The sequence below is a fragment of the Puma concolor genome, chromosome B1, assembly GCF_028749965.1.
Source record: "Puma concolor isolate L17-30 chromosome B1, mPumCon1.1.hap2, whole genome shotgun sequence".
Classification (NCBI taxonomy): domain Eukaryota; kingdom Metazoa; phylum Chordata; class Mammalia; order Carnivora; family Felidae; genus Puma; species Puma concolor.
The window spans coordinates 70,274,588-70,290,473 of record NC_141670.1 but is presented as its reverse complement, the minus strand read 5'-3'; the positions used below and the strand labels follow the sequence as shown (position 1 = coordinate 70,290,473).

The window sequence follows — 15,886 nt, the reverse complement described above, 5'->3', positions numbered from 1 at the left end:
CCACTCTTCAAGCCAAGGGAGGGAACGAGAAAAGAAATGCCACCTGGTACAAGATAAATTGTAGGCTAACTGCCTTAGATTTTCCTAAGCAAGATGGAGGGATATGAGCAAACCAAGTGTAAAGATACATAAGCAGCATGATTGGGTATTACACAGCCATACATTATGAACTCCTCATCACAAAAGAAAGCAGTATTGCCAAAGGAAAACTTGACTTAACACACGACAAAGAATTCAAATCTTACTTCTTATCTCTTACAAGAGCAGTAAGAGTATTACATCAAGGAAACTTTAGCCAAAAGGCAAAGATGATCATATTCAATATTATAAATATTATAAATTTGCCTATAATTTTTATTGACTCAGAATATTAACCTAATCATGAAACATGGCTGGACATGTTTTATTAAGTAATTCAGTTAAAAAAACAAAAACAAAAACAAAAGCAAAAACTGCCTATCAATCTTAGGTATTCCGTAGAAGAGTCTGAGTTTTCCTTGGTTCTAATTTTTTTAACAGATTACTAAAATATGCAAAAGAAACACAAGCATTGTTAACTTCTGTTGCTTTTGATAGGTGTATCAAAGTAGCCATGTATTAAACTGAAAAAATTTAAACAGAGAAGTTGCCAACTGCCAAACCATTCTGAATGAAAGAGGAACAGAATCAGAAACATTTGAGTCTGGAGATATCCACAGAATCAGAATGCATAATGTCAATTGTTCATATTTTAAAGTATGTTTGGGAAAGAAGAGAAAAACACTGAAAATCTTTTTGTCACCAATGTGATTATCAAGGAGTGCTGTTTTTGTTTTGGTTCATGCCAATATTTTCAATAGGTGATCAACAAAATTCAAGATCCCTGTCGTGACTATTCCTGGGTGGATAAACTCTCTACACTGCAACAGCGCATAGTGTAAGAAGAGGTTCCGTTATTCTCTTTCATATTTGGGTAAAGCAAGGGTTACTGGAGTGAAGTGATACTCATCTGAGTTCAAGAAGAAAATAGTAACATAAGCTCTGACTCCTGTAGTTTGATGGTGGAGAGACCTTCTTGTCCTCTGCTGAGTTTTTAGGTACAGAGGTCCTTGATCTCAGTGTTTCATGGAATTCTTAAGCTAGTGCAGTATCTCTGGCCAATAAGAAGCTGACTAAAGCAATCTCATTTTGCAACAATTTTGTGCCTAAAGGAAAAGAGGTAATATAGGCCACAGCACAGAGTGACCGATATGCTCTCAGCAATCACAGTCGAATTAGGCAATACACTTCTCTAATACTGCACTGCCCAGGAGGCCTGCCGTCCGCTGGAAGTCCCTACACTCACGTGCTAGATGATTTTATAATCTCAAGATATTCATTTTCAAATATAGTAGTATGCTCTGGGTCCATGTATTTCTACCCCCCACTATCATAAAGACTGAGAGAGTTTGGCTTACCATCAGCCCCTGTGTTTTAGAGTTCCTTGTGGGACGTTTTTGGATTTGCAGAGAAATGTGAAAATGTGTAAGCATATAGCTTGCGATTTACAGTCAATGACTGTTTTGGACCTTCTGTGGTGACACACATAAGCACTTGAAGAATATAAAGCATTTCCTCTGTTAGTATGTACACTATTCTCACAGTGGGAAAGAGGCAGTGCCTGGTGCATAACAAATGCTCGATGAATGTTTAAATCAATTGAGTGAATGAAAGAATGAGCTCACAAATAAGCTTTGGAAGATGAACATGTTGCTGTTTTTGCTTCAAAGTAAAACCGGTCTCTCAAAAAAACCACATTTTTTCACAAAGTTTCTCCCTTCTTAAGGGATTGTTAAGAAAACCATTTTTAATGTATATTTATTTTTTAATTCTCAAGTTAGTTAACATACAGTGTAGTCTTGGCTTAAGGAGTTGAACCCAGTGATTCACCACATACATATGACACCCAGTGCTCCTTCCAATAAGTGCCCTCCTTAATGCCCGTCACCATTTAGCCCCCCACCCCCATCAACCCTCAGTTTGTTCTCTATATTTAAGAGTCTCTCATGGTTTGCCTCTCTCTCTGTTTTTCCTTCCCTTCCCCTATGATCATCTGCTAAGTTTCCCAAATTCTACATATGAGTGAAATCATGTGATACCTGTCTTTCTCTGACCATTTTTGATTGTCTCATGATTGGCTAGACCTGATCTATTAGTCCAGTCTGTGCCTGGGATACCCCTTTCAGGACTATGTGCTCCAGGCTTCACCAGGACACAGGGATTTCCAGTGTGGATAGAGCTGATTGGCCCTGTGAGCTCCTATTAAAATAAACTTTAAGAATATGTTTTTAAGCTTGGAAAGAAATGGGTTTGGTTTTTGTTTGTTTGGCTTTGTTGTTTGTTTGGTTTTGGGGTTTTTTTTTGCGTAAAACTTTCCTGTTTCATGCCATTATCCTTTGTATTAACTTAAAGGGATTGTTCCAAAATATTAATCATCTCTCCTTAAGATTGTTGGGAATACTTGCTTCATGTGAATAAGGCCCAAGTCTGAGGAGTCAACATGAACCCCGTGCTAAGATGAAATATTCTCTTTTTACAAAAAGTAATGTCTTATTGCAAATATCCAAATTATTTTATTAAATCAGCATTTCTTGACTGTGCCATAGTTGACTAAGGCATAGTTGACATAGGCAAGTCTGTGGATTTCCATCATTGTTTTGAACAAGCATGCATTTAGTATTTTGTCTATCCTAGCCCTGTGTTGGGTGTTATTGGTTAAAAAAGAAGCAGAGGGCATAGCATCAGTTCACAAATCGTTCATATTTAGAGAGCCAAGTTTATTATGATGGCAATCGTCCTATCTATGTAATGACAATTTACAATGATAATCCATTATAACTTCTGTAAGTTGTGTACGTCCACTATTAAACAGTGGGGGACCAAAGCTTCAGTCTGTGCCCTGATGCTGCTCTGACCCTGCAGGGTATTCCTTTGACTTTTGACAGTCACAGAGCTTGAGATAGATGAGTGATTTCTGCTTAACTGCTTGTGATTTATACTCTGAAGCATGCTTTCGTTATGATTCCATTTGTGTGTTTGTCAGAAATACTGCTGTGGGCCAAGATTAGCAGTGATGTATTTGTTTTTTAAGGGGCTGCAGTCTTGCAGTGATATCTGGAATACTCTACGGGTCTACGTTTGTGCCAATCATTTATATAAAGGACCACAGCAAAAGAAATGATAGCATATACACAGGGGCAAGCCAGTATGGTAAGAGTAAAACATTATTTTACTTTATAAATAAACTCCATACCTGTTTTTCTACTTAAGAATATAAAAAGAATGTGATTACATAGTAAATCCTGGCACATAGATTTGATATTTTGCATTGTAAATGGTCACTATATATTAAAAGTAATAAAGGACTGTTTGATTATTTTCACATGATCACCAAATATAAATATAATCAACTTTAGTCAGGATTTATACCAGCTACTTGGATGTTAACACATGGTTCCTGGCTTTATAGTAAGATTTGGAGATTATTTTCCAGTTAGTTAATCTCTGGGAAAATATGTACTCTTCTCCTCTTAAAAAGAAAAAAACTGAAGTGCGGTACATATCACTTTAAAATGAAATAAAGGTCAAAGTATAGCCTCGTTAGAGGATATTGTTTTTAAAGCATAAAGTAGTGCATTGAAAAGCCCAACATAGGCTCCCAAGTTATCTCAGTTTCTAGTGATAGAATTAGTCTCTCTGGTATAAACTTAACACTATATGAAATAGCCTTGTACAGACTCATCAGGAGATGAAAGGGTGTCTACTGCAGGAGTCCTATCATTATGTTACAGCATAGTTTCCATCAATGAAATCATAAAAGAATGAGATTGTGGGTAATCAAGTTCTAAATTAGATGGTACTGAAAATGAATGTGATCTATGTTCAGATAAGGGAAAATTTGAAGGGCAAAAGTCATGAGGGAAAGACTGATAAAAAAAAGCTGGTATTTGAACAATGTTAATTGAGTGGATAGAGTGAGGAAGGAAGACCGTTGTTTCTTCCTTCCTTTTTTATATTCAGCCCCATGAACACCACTCAAATCTTTTACTAACTTCTGTCTTTTTTATAAGAGTGTATACAATACTTTTGGTGTTTTTATTCTTTTCATTTGTAAAGGAAAAAAAATAAAAATAGAGTAACATAGGATAAATTAAAAGAGAAGGAGAAAAAAGAATGAAAAAATAAAATGGAACCAGGAATGAGTCTAAACTCTGTGACACATCTGTACACTGGCTAGAAATGAACCATAAATTTGGCTCTAAGGTTTCTTACAGACACAAGGGAAATCAGATCAGTCCCACAAATCAGTGAATGCAAGATAAAAAGAACTAATTACCCAGGAGTACAGTTGTTCTTGGTCCTGGGACATAATAAACAATGTACTCAACAATCTCTTTATGTAAATAGTACAATCAATTCTTAGGGATCTATCCTATGACAATTTGAATGTAGTCTGGTAGGAATACACCTTATTCCAATTTATTCAAAAATAATCCTAGGGAGGTATAATTTTTTATTTCATTTATTTAACGAACACATAAGTAGTACATGAACTGTGCTAGACACTGTTCCAAGCACATTACAATAATAACTCAGTTGACCCTCATAGCAACCTTTGGGTTAGATGCCATTATTATCCTTGTTTTACAGTTAAGAAAACTAAGAGAGAGATTAGGTAATTTGTCTGAGTCTCAAAGTTAGCAAGTAGTGGATTGAAGATCCCACCCAGGTGGTCTGTGCTTTTAAAAACTGTGTTATGTTGCCTCTTGTGGTGGTCCATAGATGTGTTGATCCAGAAGTAGGGTCTAAGATTTTAGAAGAATAGACAAACTCTTTGATGTTCAAGCTTTTCTCCTTAAACATGGCCGCTCATCTTTGTCAAGATTTTAGTTGAGAGGAACATCCAATGTGGGCTTCCCAGCCAATAAGTTATAGTACACCCGTCTGTATGACTAGAGTACAACCTAATCAAACAATCAGTGGAACTGCAGTTTCTCAGATATTGGGCCACCATAATGTAATGAGATTTATAATAAACAATTGAATAAAACTCTCTTTGGGATAACTTCCTGAATATCCTTCCATATAACGTCATCTGCAACAGAGATGCTTGTCTCCAAATTGGTCACCATATAAAATTAGCACTCCCGTAATTTTTTCACACACCCCCCCCCAAATACAGTCTACCTGGAGATTTGTTATAGCCATTGATAAAAATTAAGTCTGAATACTATTCTTTTTTTAATGTTTATTTATTTTAAAAGAGACAGAAAGAGAGCACGTGTGTGAGCAGGGGAGGGGCAGAGAGACAGGGAGAGAGAGAATCCCAAGCAGGCTCCGCACTCTCAACATAGAGCCCAACGCAGGGCTCAGTCTCATGTACCATGAGGTCATGATGGGAGCCAAAATCAAGAGTCAGATGCTTAACAGACTGAGCCACCTAGGCACCCCAGTCTGAATACAATTCTTAAAAAGAAGATCGTATTCACATAATGTTTATAGTTTCTTATTTATCTTTCCAAGATAATCATAAAAAAGTCTTTTAGACTTGATTATAATAACTAATTGACCACTTCATATTTCTAAGTTTTAAATATGTTAATTTAATTCCATATAAACAGCATGTAGAAAACTAGGATAATAAAATATAATTAATGACTGTTTACTTTTAAGGTTAATTTTGGTGGATTTGTTTTATTATTAGAACCTTAAATATATTTGAAATGAATGACACATTTGAGAGTTTTATAATATGTATTTTCAGATTTAGACTATGTTTTTGCACACTTCAGCGGCATCTTTCTTACAAGTACAGTCTACTTTTTCGCCTACTGTATAGCCATGAAAAATAACCCTAAGCTATATCCTGAAGCAGTCTTGCCAGGTAAGAATATTTACTATAAAAAATCTTACTCTGTGAGAGTACACTCACTTAGTTTGATTAATTGTCATCTGGAAACCAAGCCATCCTGTGTGTGTCTGTGTATATGTTCATTCCCTAATTGCTTTGACCCAACTCACAACTAAATATGAAGGATTTAAAAGCCATGAAACTGGATATGAAATACTAGTCATCACAGAACCTGAAACTTGAGCAGTGAATCTAAGATCCACTGGTTTCCTACACCAGAATATCTTGTAAATTGACCATCAGACTTTATTATTTCTTCTTCATTACCTCAGGATGTTTATTAAAAGTCAGAGTCCTATGACTATTTTTTTTAAAGTGTCAACAAATAGAAATTTGTAGTCACTTAGGTCAACAAACATTTTCTCTGAAAAATAATAAGAAGCAGTTTTAGAGTTTGAAAAAAGCATATGTTGAATGCGCATGCTTTGGGCTTAATCCATTCGGCATTGGTAGTAAAAAATACATATAATTTCTCACTTATTTCAGAGTTTGCCATAATGCAATTTGGGACATAAGTCCACAAGCAAAATTTTTTTAAGAACAAAATAAAACATATGTCAGAGATTCATTTTGAATACCTGATTCAGTAAAGTCAATGTGTGCTGCTATACCATTATAAAAAATGATAAGATATGTACTGAACACTTAGCTAAACTATCCTGAAATTTATATCTGGTATTTTCTTTCAAATTCTAGGAGGCTTTTTTTTTCACCCTTAGCTCTAAGCATCTTTATGTTTATAGTTTAATATAAATGGTGTTCACAGAGCATGCTCAGATCCAGTATCGTCCCTTGGTCCTTCTCCACTACCCAATCTTTACCTCAACCACAACATTGGGTATTTTATTTAATGTCAAGAAAGTGAAAAAATTGATAATTATACCCACAGCCATCAAGAGCAAAAAAAAAAAAAATGACTTGGTTTCCAAAATTATCGTAAAACACAGCTCAAAAATCCATGTTGGCCGACAATGTCAACGGGAATGCGTTGATATGAGCAACTTAATATTCCTGCTGTATCTAGAGCATGGATTTTTCAGGAGAGGAACGTGGCTTGTAAGTGTGCACTGTTTGTGTGTGTTTCAGGTTTCCTGTCAGGAGCTCTTTGGGCAATAGCTACCTGCTGTTGGTTCATAGCTAACCACTCTCTCAGTGCTGTGGTCAGTTTTCCAATAATCACTGCTGTAAGTAGCTAACTCGTCTTTCCCCAGTTTTGTTTTTTAAAGGTAAATCTGATTTTTCTGAAGCAACCCTAGTGAATCACTGAGGACTGTCATGGAGTTTGATTTTTTTAAGAGTACGATGTGTATAATAGTTTCATGTGGATTCACCAGCAGCCTCTGGTCTCACGTCCTTGACCACTAAGGGAACATTGCTAACCTCATTTTAGCAGGTTTATTAATCGTTGATATCCTTGCAGTTTTTGTCTGGTCATTTTACCTAATGCTATTTTGGATACATTGTAATTTGCTGTTTATAACAATATTTATCTCTAGATGACAGTTTATAAATTAAAAATGCTCTTGCGTATATTCTGGCACTTGAAGCTCATGAAAACCTTGTGAGACAGAAAGTACTTCAGACTCCTCATGTGGAACTTCATCTGGTACTTTTTAAAGAAGGCTTTCAGGAAGTGCTAAAGCAAACTACTGTCTCTGGATGAGTTATATGATTAAACATCAAGTTTTGCGCTGTGCTTACGAAAGGGAGTTAATGGGGTAGCTAATCCTTTTTAACATATTATTTCCTCAGAAGAGACCATTTATTTTCTGGCACTAAATTCTTAATAGAATGTATCACATGGGGCCTTTTACAGAGGACACTGAGTAACAATAAATAATATTCCTCAAACAAATTTACAGTAGACAGAGATTTGGTTTTTCTATCACTCTTTCTTGTATTAAATTATGGTAAAGACTTAGGACAAAACATTAAAGCCTAATTCAGTGGAAATAAATTGCTGAGGTAGGTGAGGTATGGGCAGATGGTCGGTGGGAGTAATCACTGTGGCTTTTGGAGACTTGCCTGTCTGAAGGACTGTTCTCGAATCACCGTGATGTAAGCAAAGTCTTCTCACCCACCAGGTGGAGCTTCCTCTGGTGCCTGGGGTTTGTTACCTGGGGAAAACAGGTGTTCCTGGGAGTTGAGGGAATTGAGCAACATTACTACTAGGTTCTTGTTTGGTTTCACTTTCATTACTCTAGCCAAAAACAACCTTTTCCACATGCAGACAAGATTCAGTCTTTTCCTCAAGGATCTCATATTTTTCTTTATTTCATTTCTTGGGAGAACTAGATTTTTTTTACGTTAACTTTTTTTAGTGGAAAATTTCAAACATACCCATTACCCAGCTTCAACAATAATAAATATGATCAATTTTATTTTATCAAAAGAGCACTTTTTTTTTTAATTCCGGAAGCACTGTTCTTCCCAGGTATGTATATTTCCACTGTTATGTACTCACTGGTAACTAGATTGTGAGTTTCTTGAAAGCAGCCTCTATGTTATTTATTAGCAAATGATAATTAAAAAGGAAAGAGGGAAGGAAGGAAGGAAGGAAGGAAGGAAGGAAGGAAGGAAGGAAGGAAGGAAGGAGAGAGGGAGGAAGGGAGGGAGGGAGGAAAGAAGGAAAGGAGGGAGGGAGAAAGGAAAAGAGAGAGGGAGGTGGGAGGGAAGAAAACAGAAGAAAAAAACCCATGTAGCAGGAGCAAGCTTATTTCCTCTGGTCTAAATTTTCTCTGATAAATCTAAAAGCTGAATCAGTTTATTCAGAAGCTCAGCTTCTGAAGATAGCTCAAGCTCACCTCATTTTCAAAGGCTGATTTACAAATGTGCAATTTATATTCATTTTATGGAAGGAAAATATGCAATCCCAATTGCCAAAAAATTAGCTATATTTCTTATCCAAAACTCCTTCCTACCTGGCTCTCCTCTGCCTGAATCAGACAGGATTCCACACTTTGAACTGTGCTTGCATTACGTTTAGCAAAGCACCATTCCTATAACCACATCACTCCCTACAATAACCCTTAGACCACGTCTAAACTAATATTTAGGAAATCATCACCCAAAAAGCCTCAAAGGGCAATGATACCTTTTGGCATTGTCTTCTATTATGTTCTCTGAATGGATATAAATTTTCAGATTAGAGAGGATAAAATTCTTGAGCGATTGGCACGATAACATTAATATTATATCCCCCATTCTATTGTTTCCTCTTATCCCGTCCCAAGTCAGTGTGGAATTGCCTGAAGGACGCAGATGCTTCTTGTTTGATTTGGATTTTGAGGCTTAGGACCTTACGTCACTGATAAAAGACAGTTCCTTTGACCTAGTTCTCTGGCTCTTTTGATGTTGAACCTTCCAGATGCTGATAAACAGAGTAAAGTATTTTTATTGCTTCGCTTACATACCGGGAGTAGAGTCCAACTTTGCTGACCCAGCCGTGTAGATGGTTGGAGTAGTGGAAGGGGAAAAACATGTTGGAATTGTTTATGTGAAACTCTTCCAGAGTTTGTGCAGAGCTTGAAAAGGAATCCTAAAAATGCTGATACAGTACACCTTCTCCACAAAGACCAAATTCCAATTTTTTTTTCCTTCTCAGCTATAAAAAGCTAATAAACTTTAATAGCTAAAAGTTTCAAACTGCAGTATCATCCTTTCTACCTTACTTCTTCTCATTTCCTTTTCCTATATTATTTTATTCCTGTCTGAATAAACCTATTGCTATTTATCTTTACATGGCTTTTGTATCTTTCCATAATACTGTCATTAGCATTCGTTGGGATTTAATGTTAGACATAGTTCATCACCGTGCAATAGTGTCAGTTTAAGAATTTTTAAAAAAAATTTTTTTAACGTTTATTTATTTTTGAGAGAAAGAGAGCGTGGGGTGGAGAGGGACAGAGAGAAAGGGAGACACAGAATTGGAAGCAGGCTCCAGGCTCTGAGCTGTCAGCACAGAGCCCAACGCAGGGCTTGAACTCACGAACCGTGAGACCATGACCTGAGCTGAAGTCGGATGCTCAACCGACTGAGCCACCCAGGCGCCACAAGAAATTTTTTAAAGTACATTATTGGCTGGGTCTCAGAGAACATACTACAGTTTCTTCAATTATGAGATTGCCTCATTCCCAAAAAAGTTATCAGTTGTTCCTACACTTACTTCTATTAATCCTATTTCTATTGTCCTAAGTTTGTTAGAAAAACATAAACTATTTGTTTATTAAAATATTATAAGTAGATAACATTAAAGAAAAGTATTACATGGCACAAAATATTACAGCATCAATACAATAAATATGAAAATCATAAAGAAACAAAAAAATCTTTATTTTTTACCTAATGCTACCTTGGTTAATGTTGAATTAGAGCTGAGATTATGAATAGTTTAAGCTGACAATATTGTTGTTTTCATGGCAAAAAGTTACTCAAAGCATAAGGTCATCTCTCCAATTTACTGTATGTAGAGTACACGTCACAGAAAAATAACTAATCTAATTAGAACTTTTCTTTTTATTTAAGGGTCCAGGATTTATAGCTGCAATGTGGGGTGTCTTCAAGTTTAAGGAAATACAGGTATGTACAAGAAAGGGCAGATTTAGAAAACAGGGGTAGGTCCAGGTAAGAAAGGTATTTAATACTATGTTTAATACTATGTTTCTGTTATTTTTCTGAAAACTGTATGTGACTCCTAAGCCCAGGGCAGAAAACACATGAAAGGATTTAACAAGTGAAGATGTTCAAAATGTTATCATCCCTAACAAGGAAAGAAAATACTAAAGCTGTGATAATTATTATAAAACATATTTCTCTCCACCCCAGCCCCCAGTCCAAAAATGCTTTAGTTGACTTTATTTTCCTTTAAGAGATTTTGGTTAAATAACCAATAAAATATGATGAGAAGGAAATTTTACTTAATGTAAAATCTGGCAGATAAACAAGACGAAAGATTTTTTTATCCTAAGATTAAAATATCCCTGAGGCAAATGGACCTTGGGAATAGATTTTTCTGTTGGTTCTCATGTCTCTCAAAGGCTCCATAGCAAACCAGCAACTTTATAAGAAAATGGTGGGGTGGCAAGGGACTATTACCACTTCTCTTTCGAGTGTAAATGATGGTGATTTAAAATTGCATTTATTAAATACTTCTAGGATGTGTGTGTGTGTGTGTGTGTGTGTGTGTTGTTTGCATTAAAAATTGTTGTAGGAGCACCTGGTTGACTTAGTCAGTGGAGCATGTGACTCTTGATTTTGTACTTATGAGTTCAAGCCCCATGTTGGGTGTAGAGAATCCTTAAAAATAAAATCTTAAAAAAATACTTTTTAATTGTTTTCAGAATTTTTCCCATTTACCTTAATTTGAGGAACATATGTGAATAGTATTTTTGTAATAGCTTTTACTAAAAAATATTTATACAAATTAGAGACACTCTGTCAAGGCATCATAGACGTAATATTTTCTATCTTAATCTGCAGCTATAATAACAAATAATTTCTGGTTCTAAGACAATCTGATGTCACTAATATCTGGGAACCAAAAGGCAACCCATCTACCTGGATGATCCTTAAAATGATTGATTATTCAATATTAGATATAAAATATCATTTCCTGTATTTTAAATGAAATGTTTTGATTTAGAAAACCATAATTTGACAGTACAAGATTCTCAAATTTAAAAAATAATAAATTTGTTTGGAATATATGCACCAATATCTTATTTTTTTTAATGCATAAGACAACTTAAAACATTTATAGAGCCATAAATTACTTTCATACACATTTCTCATTTATTTTAGTTAGGGTTGCTTTCCACAAAAAGTAGTTCTATGTCCAAAACATGTCGTAATCTCTTTGCAAGTATTTCCTCTGCCCCAATCAGGGTAATGATTTCTATTTATTTATTTTTAATTTTTTTTAATTTTGTAAAACATTTTTATTCATTTTTGAGAGATAGAGACAGAGCATGAGCGGGGAAGGGGCAGAGAGAGGGAGACACAGAATCTGAAGACAGACTCCAGGCTCTGAGCTGTCAGCACAGAGCCAGACGCGGGGCTCAAACTCACGAACTATGAGGTCATGACCTGAGCCGAAGTCGGACACTCAACCGACTGAGCCACCCAGGTACCCCATGATTTCTATTTAAAAATTGGGTGTTTATTATCTAGTATAACATACTGAAGTCTTAGAAAATCACAAGTGAGCATAGCTTATTTGCAGTTATAGTTAAAAAGAAGCACAAACCAAAAATAAATTTAAAATAAAGGATTTGGAAATTACCTTAGTTACTACTGCAGTAATAATGTAACTGAATCAAAAATCTTCTTTTCTAGTTACAAGAACCTCTTGGGAGAGAGAAACCCTAACCATTGAGCCTACTGTTAATTCCTTAGTCCTCTAAAAAGAACTAAAAGACATTCAAAGAAAGCTTTTTTTGTTGCTTATGGACACCTTTAAAACAACAGCTCAGACCAAATTTTTAATGAAAAGCCATGGCCAAGTAGAGCTTAACTTTGGAGTGCAAGGATAGTTTATAATGTGCAAATTAATCACTGTAATATAATGTTAGATAAACAGAGAAAAGCTATGTGATAATATTTTTTCAAAAGGCATGTGCTAGAATTAAAAATCAGGTTTTAATTAAGAAAAAAAAACTCTTCAAAATGTTCAAATAGGAGAAAGCTGTCTGTCAAAAAACAATAGCAAACAAATAGCTAAGGTGAAACAAAAGTTCTCTCTCAATTACACCGCAATCAAGCTGAAAACAAAAGGTCTTCTCTTTAAGTTGCAAGTCAAAAGATTTCTCCATTATTGTTGTTATTCAATATTTTCTGGAGATCCTAGCCAGTGTGATAAAATAAAATTAAGAAAGAGGCAACATAGATGTAGGAAAGAAAATGAGAAAATTGTCATTTGCATGTAACATTATCTTCGTTAAAAATTCAAGCCAGTCAGCTGAAAATCTTGAGATCCAATAAGATTATTTGGTAATGTGCTGAAATAGAGGATAAATATAAAATCAATAGCTTTCTAATACCAATAACTGATTAAAAAGTGGAAAATGAATATTATTGAAAACTATAGAAATTATTAAAAGATAAGAAAATAATAAGCAAGAAACATGCTAGATTTATAAAACCACTCAATTTCCCACAAAAACTTCCTACAAAACATAATATCAGAACAAATGGGGAAGCTCACCGTATTCCTGAGGGAGCAGCTCACTGCTGTCAGTAGACAGTTATTTCCAATTCACATTCAGTGTGATTTCTACAAAATTCCAACGCAATTGTCTCTGGAATTTTGAGAGTGAGTTTGGCCAAGTATGTATGTAAAAATAAAGAGAGAGAGGGCCAAGATGAAAGCAGAGAGTGACTTTTATTGACCTTCTGGGAATTAAAAAAAAAAAAAAAAAAGCAGAAGAAGAACTTACAAATCTGTCTACAAACAAAATTTAAGAAGTATCCAGTGAGGCTTATCATTCAATGCAGGTGCCTAACTGCTTCTTAATGGGTGGCTTAAAGGCAAGTTTTAAATACTTTACATGCCACCAAGTTTAAGAAAGAGCTGTCAACTGAACACTGACACCAAAATCCTATCAGAATTTTTAAACATTATTCTTCTTAGAAACAAGATAAAACCCTAGAGGAAAACAAAAGCAACACAATTATGTCTCGAAGCAGTACTCAAAGACACATATTGGAAAGTCTACAACCTGCAGGAGTAAGAACTTAATCTGAGATCCAAGTACTTTTTGTGCTAAAGGGTTTAATGATTTCATTTAATCTTAATGCCATAGGGCACCAGTTGGATATTTTCCACTTCCAGTGTTCTTTAATATCTGCTATCTGTTCCTCTTTGGGAAGTTTGTTTTGTTTGAAATTTGTTTGAATTTTATATTTAGCTATTTTAAGCTAGATATAAATTATTATTTTTAGAAACACACATTAGCCACAATGTCTACAGAAATACAGGAGATTATCACTACAACAATTTATAGGTCAGTAGCTAATCTCAGATAGAGGATGAGATGATTTGTGACCTTAGTAACTGTTTCAGAAATCCAAGTTAAAAACTTTTTGCTTTGGGAAGAATGTTAGCATGATCTTTTAAGTGCTAATATTCACCTTTGATGAAGGGAAACAATTGCTGTTGTCCAAATATAATTGGTCTTTTTCTCTAGGAGACTGGGAAGTTTGAACAGATTCTTCACCTTAAAGGGAAAAATATTTTACTCTCTGAGAACATTATTCTTCTGTCTACATAGACAATAAAGGAGAGAGCTTAGCAAATAATCAGAGAGCTTAGTCCCATAATCAAGTTACAAAATGGTAATAAGTGAGGGCCCCATATGTTGTTTTTTCTTACTTAAGTAATTCTATCAACTGTTTAATTCACAAATGACATTTGGAAATCACCTGAGTGTATTCATTCTTTGAACAAATAGGTATTGAGTGCTTGCTCTCCACCAGTACAGGTATCTAGGTAAAGGTTGCAGTCTTCAACACTGACAAGATATCAGGGAACCTTAAAGTCTTAGTAGGAGTGTGTGTGTGTGTGTGTGTGTGTGTGTGTGTGTGTGTGTGTGTGCGCACGCGCGTTAATAAGCTCCTCTGTACTTAGCAAGGCTTTGTGGTGCTGTTTTCATTCGTGGAACTTGTATTAGAGGAACTTTGGGTAATATTCCTACTCACAGTGAATCAGAAAATTCAGCTGTCCCCAACTCAACTTACAAAGACTTCTCTCATCATCAAATACAGGTCAATTAATCCATTCTCTCCCAATTCTTTATTAGGTTGAAGAAAGAGACTATACGCTTTTTGGAATTTTGGCTATGTATTAATTAGCATTAATCCTAATAAGAGCTAATAATGATATTATATTATTTGACTGTCAGGAGATCTCAGTGCACTTTTAGACATAAAGTCTAAACATAGACAGAAAATCTACAGTTAGGGAGGTGCTGGTCCTGTTTTACTTCGTGATGTTTAAACCTTACCTTAGAGCACCAGGGTTTATATTTAATGTGGGATATAGACAGCCTGGCCAGTATTCAGATGGGAATAGCCTGGAAGCTTGAAACTATTTCATATGAAAAATGGTCAAAGGAGCTAATATACTGATCAGGAAAAAAAATTGCTTCAGGAATATAAGACAATTATTTTTTAATGTTTCAGGGTTTATCTTGTGGGAGAGAGATTAGAATCAATCTATCTGTAACCCTGGATATAGATAGAACTTATGGTAAATAAAATATTTCTACTTAACACAGAAAGATATTTGTTAATCAGAGATGGACTGGCCACATTGGGAAGTGGTTCTCAGTGTTTCCCATCTTTAAGATCAGTGGACCTACCCATAGCTGGGCAAGGCAAACTTAGTCTCTCTGTTCCTTTCTCACCCTTCAGATCAAGCTCTATCTCTCCATCTGTACCTCGTCATCTGTCCCCAAGCAGACTCTAGTTGCCTCCTTAACGATCTCCTTGCATCCGTTCTGGACCCCTCCAATCTGTTCACCATCCGCAAATAAGTGTGGGCTTTATAAAATGTGAATCCCATCTTTTCACCATGTCCAGATGCCTATGTCTTTGCTTTCCCATTACTTGGAAAAATAAAACCTCAAACTGTACATGACCTATGAGCCCTGTGTATGTTTGGGCCATAGCCCTCCAACCTGGTTTTTATCCACTTAACTCATTGCATGGGTCACACTGACTTTCTTTCCCTGGCAAGTATCATACTTTCTCATACAACAGAGCTTTGCACATAAAATTCCTTCTACCTGGAGTCCCTACCTGTTTCCCTGCCCAATTAATTGATACTTACAGTTAGAAGCTTAATTCTCCACCATCCAAACCAGCCTCATTGAGATTCCTTTGTAACACACCTCAGAAACAATCATGCTTGTTTACTTATTAACATTCCTCTCACTTTGTAACATTCTTTTCTGTGATTAA

General features: G+C 35.5%; 1 protein-coding gene across 9 annotated transcripts in view; it reads left to right on the top strand.

Moving 5' to 3' along the window:
- The window catches only part of TMEM144 (transmembrane protein 144), a 53,816-nt gene that overhangs the window by 30,080 nt on the left and 7,850 nt on the right, over positions 1–15,886 (top strand). For 8 of the 9 annotated variants that reach the window (XM_086703997.1, XM_086703994.1, XM_086703999.1 and 5 more), the window contains 5 exons: positions 840–916; positions 3,110–3,228; positions 5,783–5,902; positions 7,016–7,113; positions 10,454–10,507. In XM_086703997.1, the coding sequence (XP_086560123.1) occupies positions 840–916; positions 3,110–3,228; positions 5,783–5,902; positions 7,016–7,113; positions 10,454–10,507 (468 nt within the window). Of the gene's footprint in view, positions 1–839; positions 917–3,109; positions 3,229–5,782; positions 5,903–7,015; positions 7,114–10,453; positions 10,508–15,337; positions 15,851–15,886 lie in introns of those variants that run through there. The other variant, XM_086704001.1, reaches the window with a different exon arrangement.